The following is a 14,323-nucleotide window of genomic DNA, read 5'->3' on the forward strand; positions in this document are numbered from 1 at the left end:
ATAATGCGACAAGAAAGTCCTGATTATTTGGTACCATTGTAGTGTTACATCTTTCTACTTTTCTGTAATACCACCCACTTTAGTGTATCTTAAATGATCTTGACACTACAGAGCTCAGTAGTAGGGTACAACCTCTTGAATCTTAAATGGGTCAGCAGGGGTTAACGAGTTTGTGTTAACTTCCATCAGATTCTGTAACTATTTAACTATAGTATAATATTAACATCAACTTCTACGGCTGTTTGACAACAAATGTTTCTCATGCTGTCTCCCGAGTAGATTGAAAAATTACATTCTGGAAACTTTATCCCTGATGGCTCAGAGGGTTGAAGTGAATGATGAAAAAACACAACTCCAGAGATATTGTTATTCAGGATCCTTTTAACTTTTTCAAACAGAATGCTCTAATTAACTTTTATAATATTATCCTAAACTTTTTTTTTCTTTACAAGTCACATGAGAATTTATATTAACATCAGAAACATTATTTCAGGAATTATTGCATTTGTTCATTTTTTTAATGCACATTCTACTGTTTCAATTTCTACCAATAAGAGAAAACAATATCAAAGAGAGATAACCATTACAAAATCCAGTCATTTACTTATTTGAGTTGCCTCCATTAACAATAAAATGTTAAGTCTGGTAAATTAGTACTTTTTTTTAGCATGAATAATAGTGAATCAATACTATGCACAGGCATGGTGGACCTAAAATTGCTCCAAATCGAATCCGACGAGTTTACATAATATGTTTACCAGGAATACCAAGTTTCTCTTGCAAATAAATCAGAAGTCTGAATCAAGGGAGAAAAAAATAACATGCAACATGTCCATTTAAGCAACATTAAATACATCATGCCCCAACTGATTGAGAATTGTACAAGCAGTCTTTACAAAATTTGATTAATGATTCGGATGTAAATATGTTCAAGATACTGTCAAGGGTGTCTATTAACATATTACTTCGGTACATCAAACTGTAGTAGCAGTAATTTTAGATGTTAATATAAATTCTCATGTAAAGAACAAATTAGGATATTAATATTACTAAAGAAAGCAAAAATGAATCCCAAATGAGACTTTTTAAATAAAATTTTTTTTTACTTGTCTACATTAATGAATGGCCTTGCATTATTATACTAAAAAAAATCCCCTCTTGATTACATATAACAATAAAATGATTTTAACTTATATCACAATCATAATCATGCCTGGAAACAACAAAGAAATCGGGCGCTGACTAGTGTGGACAACAAATTAAAATTAAGTGACGATCAAACTTTGGGGGCAGTGTTACCAAAATGTACTGCAAGCCTGCCAAGATACAAAATTCATGCACAAATGCAGAAATAAAGAAAAATTGCAGCCAAAGTCCTTACAAGTAAAATCAATCATTCAAATCTGTTGTTTAATGAATTACAGTCTGAAGCCTGTTGGAGCAGTCTGTCATGTTGCTGTAACACCCCAAACCTGTCATTCTTCAATGGGGAGCCACGGTGGTTAAATGGCTAGATGGCTGGAGTTGTGACCAAAAAGGCATGGGATCAAAGTCTACCATCAGACCAGCACAGTGGTTCAATGGTTAGATGGCTGGTCTCATGACCAAACGGGTATGGGTTCAAAGTCTACAACTGGACCAGCACAGTGGTTCAATGGCTAGATGGCTGAGTTGTGACCTAAAGGGTATGGGTTCAAAGTCTACCATTGGACCAGCATGGTGGTTCAATCGTTAGATGGCTGGAGTTGTGACCTAAAGGGTATGGGTTCAAAGTCTACCATTGGACCACAGTGGTTCAATGGCTAGATGGATGGAGTTGTGACCAAAAGGGCATGGGATCAAAGTCTACCATCGGACCACGGTGGTTCAATGGTTAGATGGCTGGAGTTGTGACCAGAAGGAAATATCTCACGCTTGAGGTGGAAGTGCAATCAACTTATGTTCAAGTTTATATATTTGTTAATGTTTAACAAGACACACAAAAGAGACTTGTACACGAGCAAGTAAACAACCGTTACAACATTTAATAATAAAGTATAAATATACAATTTTGAATGCAATTATCCTCACCACACAATGATAATATGGAACACCTGATGTCAGGGTTCCAAGGGCCTACCAGAAGCCACCATGTGGATCCAAGGCAACATTATGGTATGGGGGTGGGGGTAGTGGTTCATGGTTGCATCTAGAATTTGATAAATGTGGGTACTTGCGCCCACTGAATCTTAAGAAAGGTAGACCAACAAGGGGGACATTCCGTACTTCAATGGATTCAAAAAGAGCAATAACTCTTATAACTGAAATTTCAAAGTCTGTTTTTTTTTTATAACTGTTTTATCAATACACTAACCATTATACAATCAACCATGTACTGCAAACAGTGTCACTCTTCTGGCCAATCTAAAAAAACTGTCATGAAATTTCTCTACAGAAGTCATTGATGAATATGTCGAGTTTCCAACATCAACATTCAGAAAGTCAACAAAATCCAGTAGTGAGCCATGTATTAGAGAAACGATATTCTCTTATGTCCAGTAATAGGCAATGATATAGCATGAATACATGAGTAATTGACTCCGATTTCTTGCTGATAATTGTCATGCACATAAATGCGACCCCCCCACCCCAGATAGGTACGAAAGTAATTATTGTTATATTAAGTGGCAAAAAAACTAGGGTGTACAAAAAGTGTAATATATATATATGACATGACAGAATTACAGAATTCTTAGGTTATTCTGATCTTTTTTGAATATTCTCAAATTTATGAGTGGTATTAAAGAGATGACACTAAAAATGACTAAAAAATTTATTGATTTATTTTTATTTTATTTTTACAGATGTATTTTTTAATTTAAGTTTCAGTTGTTAGAGGACATGTGTAATAGAATAAAGGCCATGGAGGCATCATCAATCTTTCAAGTTGATTTACATTTTACATTTTATGCAACATATACATCAAGATCACAACAGTAGGAGAAGTATATGCCATCATCAAGTGTTTGTTTGCTGTAACCATGTCTATTTACAGGAACATCTGCACTGTTATTAGAAGTGTTGCTAAAATAATGAAAAGATCTCAGTTTTAAGTGAATTTTGCAATTTAACACTGCCATGTTAGCCTCAGCATCAAACATGATCCCATGACCATTCTTAGTAACCAATCAGAATTGAGCATGTGACAACCAGGAATTTTACAGAATTTAAAAAGAAATAAAATAGCCCATTCTTCATAAAAATATGCACAAATCTTATTTTTGCATGATTTTTCCAGCAAAGAGCTAGAAATATCATGGAAAATCTTAAATTTGGGGGAGATTTTCATGATATTTGATGTAACACTGGTGTTACAGGCTGCATTTTCATCATTCTCGAGTCATGATAGAAAATGCAAACCACATTTTGAAGATATTTCTTCAAACTTGGAATTCTGTACAAAATAGGAACTTTATTTGACTAAAATTACAGCTATTTTGCTGATCAGATTTTTTTTAGTGGCCATCAGACACAGTATTGAATTACTGTCTTCTCAAATACAATCAACACTTGCTCAAGTCCTGAGACATGAAAATCACTGCTAGACTTTCCACCAAAGCATACCAACTACATGTAAAAACATGCTCATTGTAATACCCAACCACATTATCAAGCATATTCTGACCAAAATGCCAACAGAGGAGCAAGTGTGCGTGTGATTTGGATTTTTAATGTAGCTATAAAAGAATTCATAATATTACTATGACGTCTGCAGTGTGGTAGTTTATGGCGTTGACTAGCACTGGGGCATCCTGTGACAGACATGTAGCATTATATCCCACCCAGATGCATTATCCTGAAACCAGGCTGACCAGTCCTAACAATGACCTCTTAATGCTGAGCGCCTAGCGAAACAGCTGTTAGTACTATTTTTGTAAGACTCAGCCTGGGTTCGAACCAGCAACCTCTGAGGCAGATGCTCTAACCACTTAAGCCAACGGAGTGGTCCAGGGAAGAGTAATTCTAAGGAAACAGTATCATTGTGAGAAATCTTCTGTGACCAAAAATGTATTATGCAACTTTGCTCCATATTCATGTCAGCTTTTTTGCCAATACTACATGGGTAATAAAATGTTAATTTTTTAAACAATGAACTGAGCACATAACATGTCAAATGTAAGAAATGTACAGTATTGGTAACAATATCAATCGCAGGTCTTATAATGTTGGGTCAGGATTTCCATGTCATACCATGTAGCTTTTAAATGCCTCCTAGGGACTAATATTTTATAACGCAAAAAACTAATTCAAAACTGGAAATGGCTTTCATCTGTCTAAACCAGTGGTTCACAATTGTGACCCAAATCAGGATTACAGACGGTCTTCTGTTGGGTTGGGATGGATCAGAACAAATAAAATTATAAGCCTGAGCATCAGGATTGGTGGCCAATTTAGGGTTGTAGCAACTACAAAAACAAAAAGGTAAGAAGAAAAAAAAAAGGGGGGGGGGGGGAACCTGATAAAAAAAACCAACAGTCACGTTTTCTCATGCACAAGCCCATATGTTTATATTTCAAATTTTATCAAATCAGATCAGCAATGAGGCCTCCTGACGGGTAACAATCTCAGCCAATCTGACGCAAGATTGCTTTGGTCTGGTGAATTAAAAACTGTATTAGCACAATATCAAACTAAACTCTACCTAAAGACTAACACATTTAGAGACTGCACCTTGAGTCTGTGACATTGTACAGAAGAAATGATTTCAAGTCCAATCTAAAATTTGGGTAATCTAATAACTATTCTGAATGACATTAATGAAATTTCAAGACTTTTATTTCAATGTTCAGTCCAAATCCACCTGTGACCAGGTGCTAGGCAATAATAGGCAAGGCCCAAATCCACCTGGGACCAGATGCTATGCAATTTTGGGCAAGTCAGATCAAATATCCAGAAGTATACAAATGTCTTCTATAAAATGTTTAGAATTACATAACTTTCTGATTTTGCAGGGCACATAAAAAAATCAGAGCATTCTGCAACAGAAATTTTAAACATAGTTAAATTATACCACAATATCAGTTCAAAAGATAAACATAGATCTTTCGAAAACATCAACACCGAACCTAAACAATGATGATAATGCTGGCACTTAGTCTTGCTGTTAGCAGGCAAGACAAAATATTACTTGGCTCTTCTCAAAATAAATTTAGCAACAAACGGCAGCTAAATTTTGAAACGATTTAAAATGTAAAATTTCAGAACAAGCACTAAATCGGATAATTTGCATCCAAAGATACTTAGTAGTGATTAATTTACATGAAACAGAATATTTTTGATTTTCTGGGGCATAGGTATGGGGTACAAATAATTAAAAATAATACTGTGCTTCATCTAAACATGGAAAAAAAAGAGAAAGAGACACACACACACAGACAGAGACAGTTCATACCTGATTCTGTTGTAGACTGTGAAGCAATTGCAACTGTTGAGGTGTTAGTGGTTGAAGAGGTGGGCCAGGGGGTGGGGGAGGGAGCTCCATCAAACCTTCTGAAGAGGGCTACAATAATAATTATTGATACAGGAATTAGGTTGAAACTGAATCATGCATTGTTAGGCAATGTATACCAGTAGGAATTACTACATTTTATATAACAGCCACTGTGTGTGCTTAGAAAAATAATATTTAAGCAAACATCCTAATGAAAAATGTGAATATTTTGTAATATATAATAGAAGGGTCAACTCTTATTAGCTGTGTTGTGAGCTCTTCATTTTTGAAGTGCATATCCCCCAACCACGGTCATGTTGAATGAAAGACATGCAAGATCTGATTTTAAGATTAATTTAACCCTCAAAGTTAAAGTGTAGAGAGCTATAATAATATTCATATACCTGTCTTGAGCTCAATGAATATTTCTACAAGAGTTTAGATAATACGAGTGTGGGTGTGCTAATAAAGGTTTATTAGGCTCAATATGTTAATTCACTAAAGTACAATTTTTACTTTAAAGAGTACATACACCTGGATAGATAAAAATAATGAAATGGTCTTAGTAATTCTAACTGAAGAAAGTAAATGCTGATTTCAGTGGTGCAGTTCTTTGAGTGGGGGGGGGGGCCGAGTGTCCAAGTGGTCTAAAGTGCTCTCCGTTACGATCACTGCCATCTCACCTCTGTCACAGTGGGTTCGAGTCTCGGATTCGGCCAATGTGGGTATGTGAGAAAGCTTGCCAGTAGCTTCTCGTGGGTCGGTGGTTCTTTCTGGGGTTTTCCCGGGTTCTTCTTCCACCATTAATACTGGCCGCCATATATAGCTGTGTGCTGAAAAATGGCGTTAAATCTTACAACAACAACAACAACAAAAGCAGTTCTTTGGTTCCAGCTAATTTGATGCCAGTGATTCTGACACGGGCTGTAGATGATCATCTGGTCTGCATGTGCCATTTGAGTAACAGTTTTTCTTAGGTTTATTTCTGTAATTTATAATTGTTTCAATTTTTTATTTAAAGTGTGTGTGTGTGTGTGTTTGTGTGTGATTTGGATTTTCATAGCTTTAACAATTCGTCAGTCATACTGCTACAATGTCTGCAGTGTAGCAGTTAATAGTGAAGTCTAGCAATGAGGCATCATGCTGCAGACATATAACATGATGTCCCACCCAGTCACATTATCCTGACACCAGGCCGACCAGTCCTAACACTAACCTCTTAATGCTGAGCGCCTAGCGAGGCAGCTGTTAGTACCATTTTTGTAAGTCTTTGGTATGACTTGGCCCAGGGTTTGAACCCACAACCTCCCGCAACCGAGGCAGATGCTCTAACCATTAGGCCACCAGAGTGGTCGAATTTATTTAGTAATAAATTTCACAAAATAACAAGCTGTTACAGGTATATTATAAGTCTCCATATTTTCTAATAATTGCAATACAAAATCTTACAATACCTGCTGATAAAGAACATCACTATCTGAGCCCCGGAGATTCATAATTTTTTCGTTTATGTGCCTTGTCTGTGTCACAAATTCAGGTATCTACCAGAAAAATGTGCTTACTCTTTTCCGAGACTGGCTCTTTTTCTTCTTCACTTGAGATTCATCCAAACCATTCTGAGCACCGTATGGCAAACTGATCCCAGGGGGGACAGGGGACATACTGTTAGGGGGCATTCCATGAACAGAATGATGAGGTCCTGGCATCAAAGGGGATTTTTGCTGGTACTGTGGGATGTTACTTCCCTGACGTGATGTCAGCTCGGCAGGTATCGGCAAAGCCCAAGCTTCCTCAATACTTGGAAGCGTCTTTGGTCTGAAAGGATGTGATTTAATTTTTTAAAGATCAGCAAAATGTACATTTATACTTGAAATATAAGAGTCATTAATCTATTACTACAAAATCATTAACATTAAAACATTCCAGTAAATAGCTGTCCTTTCTAAAAACTGAAAATATGCCCAGTGATCAACTCTTCCACTTTTCAACTCTTAACATGCTGTTACAACTGTTTTATGCTCTTAAACTGACATAAAAAGAGTGAAAACCAGTAATTTTGTAGAATGCAACAAATAATTTAGAAAGCCAAAAATTATAAATAACTTAACAGTATTGGGAATGAAATCCTAAATAGTCCTTTAACTTGTATCACAAGTCCAAAAGTATGAAGCATTCCAAATAAGTTCCAGTGGTGTTCCAAATGAAGTCAAAATTATTGTGCTGATGTGCCAACAAGTCCTGATGTATCATGATATATTCCAAAATGACTTCAAATGAATTTACAATAATTCCAACACAGCTACTTAATCCAGTTTATCAGCACTTTGTAATTCCAATGAATATTTGAAATAAATCAAACATCACAACACTGCAACCAATGTTTATGATAGGAATAATTAATTCGCAAGTAAACATCCCTTGTAATAAAAACTATGATGCAGTTTTGGAACCAGAACAAGGTTCAAATAATCATTTCAAGAATATTCTACTTGTCAACAAGATCAGGTCATTGAGCAGCTAACCAATCATAAAATAGGTTGCCTAGTTTTCCAAGGGGAAATCCTATGACCTCAACTAAAATTCCATTCATTTCATCAACAAGATTTATTCTATAGCTTTCATATTCAAAAGGCCCTAACATGTTTACCAAACAAAATGACCTCATTGTAAAGTACAAATCCACTATCTTGAAGCTACGTAATGTGTTTAAAAATAGGCCTTACAATCTATAATCATAAAAATTAACACATAATACAGATATACATAAAAATGCTTGTAGTTTTGCAAACACGTCTCTACATGAAAAATATACTATGGTCTAAAAATTAAAACTTCTCAAATGTGGTTATGCCAAAAGAAACAATGGCCCAAGAACTCACTTGTTTTGAAGATGATGCATTGGAATGTTGGCTAAATGTTCTTGAAGGAACTTTATTTTTGCAGTTAGACTTGAGCTAACACGTCCACCTAAAGAAAGAAAAGAAACGATTAAAAAATAGAAAATGAATTTAGGGCTGTTCCAGTGAAACATATATACCCCACGGGGATGGCACTTCAAAAAAACTTCTGTAGGAGGTTGTGTTTCGAACTATTTTAATTCTGACAGTGGAAGGTTGGTTAGGAAAATCACTTCTGTTGTTGGTTGTGCTAACAAAATGAAAAATCGCTGGTGGGTCTGTCAGAAAGAAGAAAGAAAAAAAATCGAATATATATTTAAAATCGCATCTACCCCCTCCTAGCAGTCTAACGTGAATAAAACATTGGGTCAGAAAATGATGCCAGTACACGCGAGTGCACGTACTTTGTACGAATTCGAGTACTTTAAAAGCAGTGATACGCGTTCGGAAAATTACGTCAACGCCGCGGATATAAAAAATGTTCTTTGCGCAGTATGCAATTTTTATTAAACTTTTAACTTTAACTTTAAAAGTGCATTTCGCAACATAATTCGTGCTGCCGCAGCTGTCTCACAACAACTGATGCGACATCGAGATATATGGATACTTCTGTTCGACATGAATGGCTGTTAAACAAAATTTGATTCGTTCATTGGCCCTGGAACAGGCGTTTTATGGAGTTTTAGCCTTACTTTCATCATGGAAGTTTTCCAAATGCGTGTTTCCAATAAGGGCCACACAGGAAACCAAAATGGTTGAATCAAAACACGGTTTGTCTTCAGACGACGTTTTTTCAGTCGGCAAATTCTGGCTGGTGATAGCTATGATGACAATGAATTTCATGTATATCGGTCTGTTGGACATTGGAAAAATGTCACTGAAAATACCAGTGTGTGATTTTGAGCCAAAAATTGATGTTGAGTGCGAGTCCAATGTACGTGTTGGATGGACAATATGCCGGTTATATTTATTAAATATACCCATGTCTAAACAAGCTGACTATGGGAATGTTGGACTTAAAACCCTAATACAGCATTATGAAAGAGACAAATCTGGCATAAGAGGCAGCAAAACACTGATTCAAGGAAGTGAATCTTTGGCAGGGTTCATGTTAGTGAAATCTGACAGAGGTCTCGGAAACACTTATAATCACGCATATTTGGACGCCAATTTTTTTTTTATTTAGGCGGGCGGTAAAATTCAAATACTTGCCAGTCCTGCTTCAGTCACCTGCATAGTGGGGAAATGTGTTGATCAGTTAGCTGTGATGATATTTACAATGGCAGAATGTAGTGGTTGAAAGCCCCCCACCCCTCCTGTCGTCACCATTATAAGAGTACATCAAAAGAACATGCTGCAATAGCTAAGCAGTGAGATCAAAGGCTTTGACTGGGTGGGAAAATCTACTGATATTTACAGTGCTTGAATTTAGAGGCAGAAATACCCAGAGATGTACATGTGGTCATTTATAGCAGTACATCAAATAAACAACTTTAGCTTGCATTCTTGTGTTCATTACCGAGTGTAACGGAATAAGCAGTGCACGTGACCTCGGAATCATGACATGTTGAGACATAGACTTGAATGAGCATTTTGGGGCTCAACCGCAAACTGATGAAGATTGAGAGATTCAGGAGAGGGCTAAAGTTGCTAGAACTGATCATTTGAAAGGGACATTAGCCAAGTGTATGAAAGTGGGATGCCTAGCTTACTGCTTTGAATAAGACCTTCATTGGATCGAAAAAATTCAGACTCACTCTGATGGACAAGCAAGAGCTATGTCAGTGTTATAAAGAATGAAGAAATTAAACTCTATGGCAACCAATAGTTACTATAATTGGCATAGTTTTCTGAGAGGGGACTGCAACTTTTCCTGATGGGACTCATATTTTTACCAAAATGGGAGCCATGGACTCTTAGTTTAAAAATCCTAACAAGACCTCTGATTCAAAACTTTTTTTCTGGGACAGAGATATCCAAGAGAGAATACCCATGGGGCCATACATGTGAGATGTTGAAAACTGCACAACAATGAAAAACTTGTTCAAGCTAGTTATGCATACGTGTTTCAGACAGCAGGCAGTGAAAGGAGTTCACAGCACAGAATAATATTTGTACATCGAGGAGGAGGATCATATTAAATTCAGAAACAATTAACAGATAATGCTCATAAGGAACATCAGAGAATCCCCATACAACATAATTAAGTGTGTGTAGATCTCAAGTTGGCAGAACCACTGAGCAACGAAAGAATAAAAAGAAAAACTTTTGTATCATATGCAGATGTATGACCAAATGATGTACATGCCCTCTATGTGCAAAAATTAAATGACATTAAATATAAGAGACTGACTCATCTGTGTAAACTCAAAGCATGATGGATCAAATTTGACCTGTTTATGTTCGGTTCTTCCATATATATAGATCATGGTGGTATTTTCTGCAGACCTTTTGGCACTTAGTTCCAAGCCATCATTTGGTATTTGTGTTGCAAAATGGATAACCAAAAAAGTATATTATCTAGTACAATACATTTTTAAGTGGTATCATTAACTGATGATGAAATTGATGAAAAAATACTTGATGTCATTCTGATATATGGATTCTTTACTACACTACTAAAAAGCTACTAATCTGTTCATCCTGATTCTTTTTTTTTTTTTACCATCTCCTTTAGTCTTACTGGTACCAGTGCTTTTAATAAAATTGTAACTTCTATTTTCTTGCAATCTAAATATTTATAATGATGTGTTATTGTCAAAAGGTAAAATGTGCTTTGTGTTGTAAAATCTAAAACTATTAATTAGCAAGGGACTAAAATAAAAAGTGGACAGAAATTATTGCCATATTACAGTGCTGTTAGAAACAACAGAATAGTTGTACAAGACGTATTTTGCACGAAGTTGTAGAACTAGCGCTCATATTGTCACCACATATTCTACTTAAATAATTATATCATTATTTCAGTATATTCCTATCAGTATTTTCCCAGTGGTAGTAATTTTCTGATCTGATGTTCATTTCTTGTGCAATTTTTACACATCAAGAATTCTCACTGTATCATTAAAAAACAATGTAATCTGCACCAAATTGAGTTGTTTGAGGAGTAATTTTTTAACCCAAAAATCACTGAAGCTACGAGTTCTTGCATTATAGTCTCACATTAAATAACATCTGAAGTAGCCACGATAGTAGTTTAGGATGCAACTGTACCAATTTCACCTTTGGTATATTCAAATCTTGAATGTGATGGAGGAACACAACTCCAAAATAAACACATGAATATTAGAACCTGTTCACTGACTATGAATCAAGTATCTGAGTCCAACTGAATTGCAAGAAATTTTTTAATTCTTTTGACAACATCATAATCAGCTGTCAAATATGGAGTAAGCCTATAGTCTTTATGCCATCCCAACCAAGACCCCACCACAACCACGTGACCATGCCAAATGACCTCACAGTAATAATTGCTATACAACTAGAGATGACATTTCTTCGAGAATTTTATTTTCAGTAGAGCTGTAACAGAGTGGAACAGTAAGAAAGGGTGACAGATATTTAAGTGTTAAGGAGATATTTAACAATGGCTATTCCCACCACCACCACTTCCTCATTGGAGATCACACACACACAAAACTTAGAATACATCCTGAAATCCTGGCAGCATCCCTGCAGAGGAGATGACCTGACTATTCAATTTTATTGGTCTCTGATTATCCCATGGTATTTCTGCTACTTGAACATTATCTTAGAGTGTGTCCATTCAGCATGGTCAAAAAAGGTTTACAACCACTGAGTTGTTCAAGGACTCACATTACTACAGATGTGAAAGAACGAGAACCATACTATAAATCAGTGAAGATAAAACAGAGTATATATGGTTGACTGTCCCTGATTGGTTGATAATGAAAGTAAGATTTTAGTAAAAACAATCTTTTGAGACCTTGTCCTCCTTGTAACTGAAAAAGTGAGGGACATTGTTTTATTAACATAATTTCCAGACCCGTGTTTGAATGACTCATTACTGAAATCAGCAGCTGACTCTTTGGTGCAGTATTGAAAGCACACATTTCAAATTTGTATAGATCCAGAAAATGGTGCAGCTGTTATGGGTTTTTTCCTTCTCAAAAGCTGTTGTCATAGATGTGTCTATACTGATATAAATTTGAGCATGAGCACTCAAAATTTTAAGTCACTAAATTTTAAAAATCGTGGTGTTTGCACAAATTATAGTGGGAATTGAATTAGTGCAGAGTCCTGAACTCTTGAGTTTGGTGCAGAAATATGGAATCCAAGCAGAATATATCCAGAAATGTAGAGGTTTTTAATCTTGGATTTAGTCTCCCCATTGTGTTTCACACTGATATGCATATTCACAGAACATTTGTATAGTAGTAGGAAAAGTAAATGAGAAATTTAGATACATATCATAAACAAGACAAACAGTATGTGGGGGGAGAAGATCATTAGAACAGGCTGGAATGGAGAAGTATAATAAAAACAATAATTAGTAGAAGTGTGCCTCCTTTTTTTTATGTGTGCAACATTATTTTCTTAGCTTCAGTAAGAAATTTCATCAAAAGGAAGACAATAAAGGGTGTACAGTTAACTAAACCAATATGAATTTAGCTACTTAAAAGCTGTATCAAACTGATTTTAACCTTCTGGTCTGTTTCTGTCCATTCTGGTGATATGTCCACTGAATCAGTATGGTTGGAAAAAATATTTAAAAAATTAAAAATCTTCTGGCAGATTATGATTATACCCTACTCCTGCCTGAGAGATGTGAATAATTTTATTTCTTGGTTTGTTGATTGTGGTTGTTGCTCAATTCAAATGCATCATTGAAAAACATTGATGCATTCTCATACTTTGTTACAAATATTTATTAGATGCATATCATCAGATATTGGTAAATATAGCTTGAATAAATTGTAAGAGTTCTAGTTGGAACAATGAACATTGTTAAGAGAAAATTTAAGTGAGCTAAAATGTAAACTTTTCGGCCCTGTGTGATGCAGGATTGCTCAAGACTTTTCCAGCTCATATGCTCACCATGAAAAATTCATTTGTACAAACTGATGATGACTTTTTGGTAACTGTCAGAGAGGCATAACTGATGATATTCAAAGATCTACAAAAATTACTCGAGTCAAAAGTTGTAAACTCGTACAGCTGTGGCAAAAATGATTGACTAGTACCTTTTCTGCTGTTGCTACAGTTGATTAGTTGGTTGATTCAGTGTGGTTTGATTTTGGGTTTTTTGGTGATTTTTTTTACAATATATTAGGTGGAGGAAGGACTGTGAAAGACCACCAACCTAAATTGGTTGATCTGTGACACAAACTCACTCTGTGAGATGTTTAAGTGATGTAAAAGCAAGCACCTTAGTACACTTGGGCACATGGAGCCTCTGTTGATTTGACGTTTATCTCCAACAGCTGAAGTCATTTAGACATGAGATCTCGGGGTTTCAGTATGGCCTTTACAATATTTTCAGATGAAGAGAATCTATATATGGCAGCCGGTTTTACTTCTGAATAAAATCCAAGTCCTTTTAAGACACCAAACACCACTTATGTAGAACCACTGACCTTCCACAAGTAACTGGCAACATTCTCATTTGCACATTGGAGGCAAGTAATCACATGACAAGCATCTTGTACCACTGCCATGGAAGCCCCTCAGATCTGTATCACAAGACAAGCATCTTATACCACTCTGCCATGAAAGCCCCTCAGGCCATAGGTATAAGTCTCATATGAAAGACCAGAAGTGGGAGATAGAACCTGTGACAACTGGATTGAAAGTGCTCTGGGAAAAATGATTCCTAGACTTTCATCCATTTTTTAAAATCTGATATAAAAATGTTGCTATATTTTGTTATAACTTTATATTAGTCTTGCAACAAGGCGTAAAAATAAGACATTAGTAACTGAAAAAGATGTTCTTA

General features: G+C 35.8%; 1 protein-coding gene across 1 annotated transcript in view; it reads right to left on the reverse strand.

Moving 5' to 3' along the window:
• LOC149798900 (histone demethylase UTY-like) overlaps positions 1–14,323 on the reverse strand; it is a 211,471-nt gene that overhangs the window by 48,546 nt on the left and 148,602 nt on the right. Inside the window, exons 13-15 of the mRNA XM_089957814.1 lie at positions 8,350–8,437; positions 7,033–7,285; positions 5,432–5,539 (exon numbers count right to left, since the gene is read on the reverse strand). Of these exons, the coding sequence (XP_089813940.1) occupies positions 5,432–5,539; positions 7,033–7,285; positions 8,350–8,437 (449 nt within the window). The remainder of the gene's footprint in view (positions 1–5,431; positions 5,540–7,032; positions 7,286–8,349; positions 8,438–14,323) is intronic.

The sequence above is a fragment of the Sinohyriopsis cumingii genome, chromosome 5 (genome assembly GCF_028554795.1).
Source record: "Sinohyriopsis cumingii isolate HCF-2022 chromosome 5, ASM2855479v2, whole genome shotgun sequence".
In the NCBI taxonomy this organism is placed as follows: Eukaryota; Metazoa; Mollusca; class Bivalvia; order Unionida; family Unionidae; genus Sinohyriopsis; species Sinohyriopsis cumingii.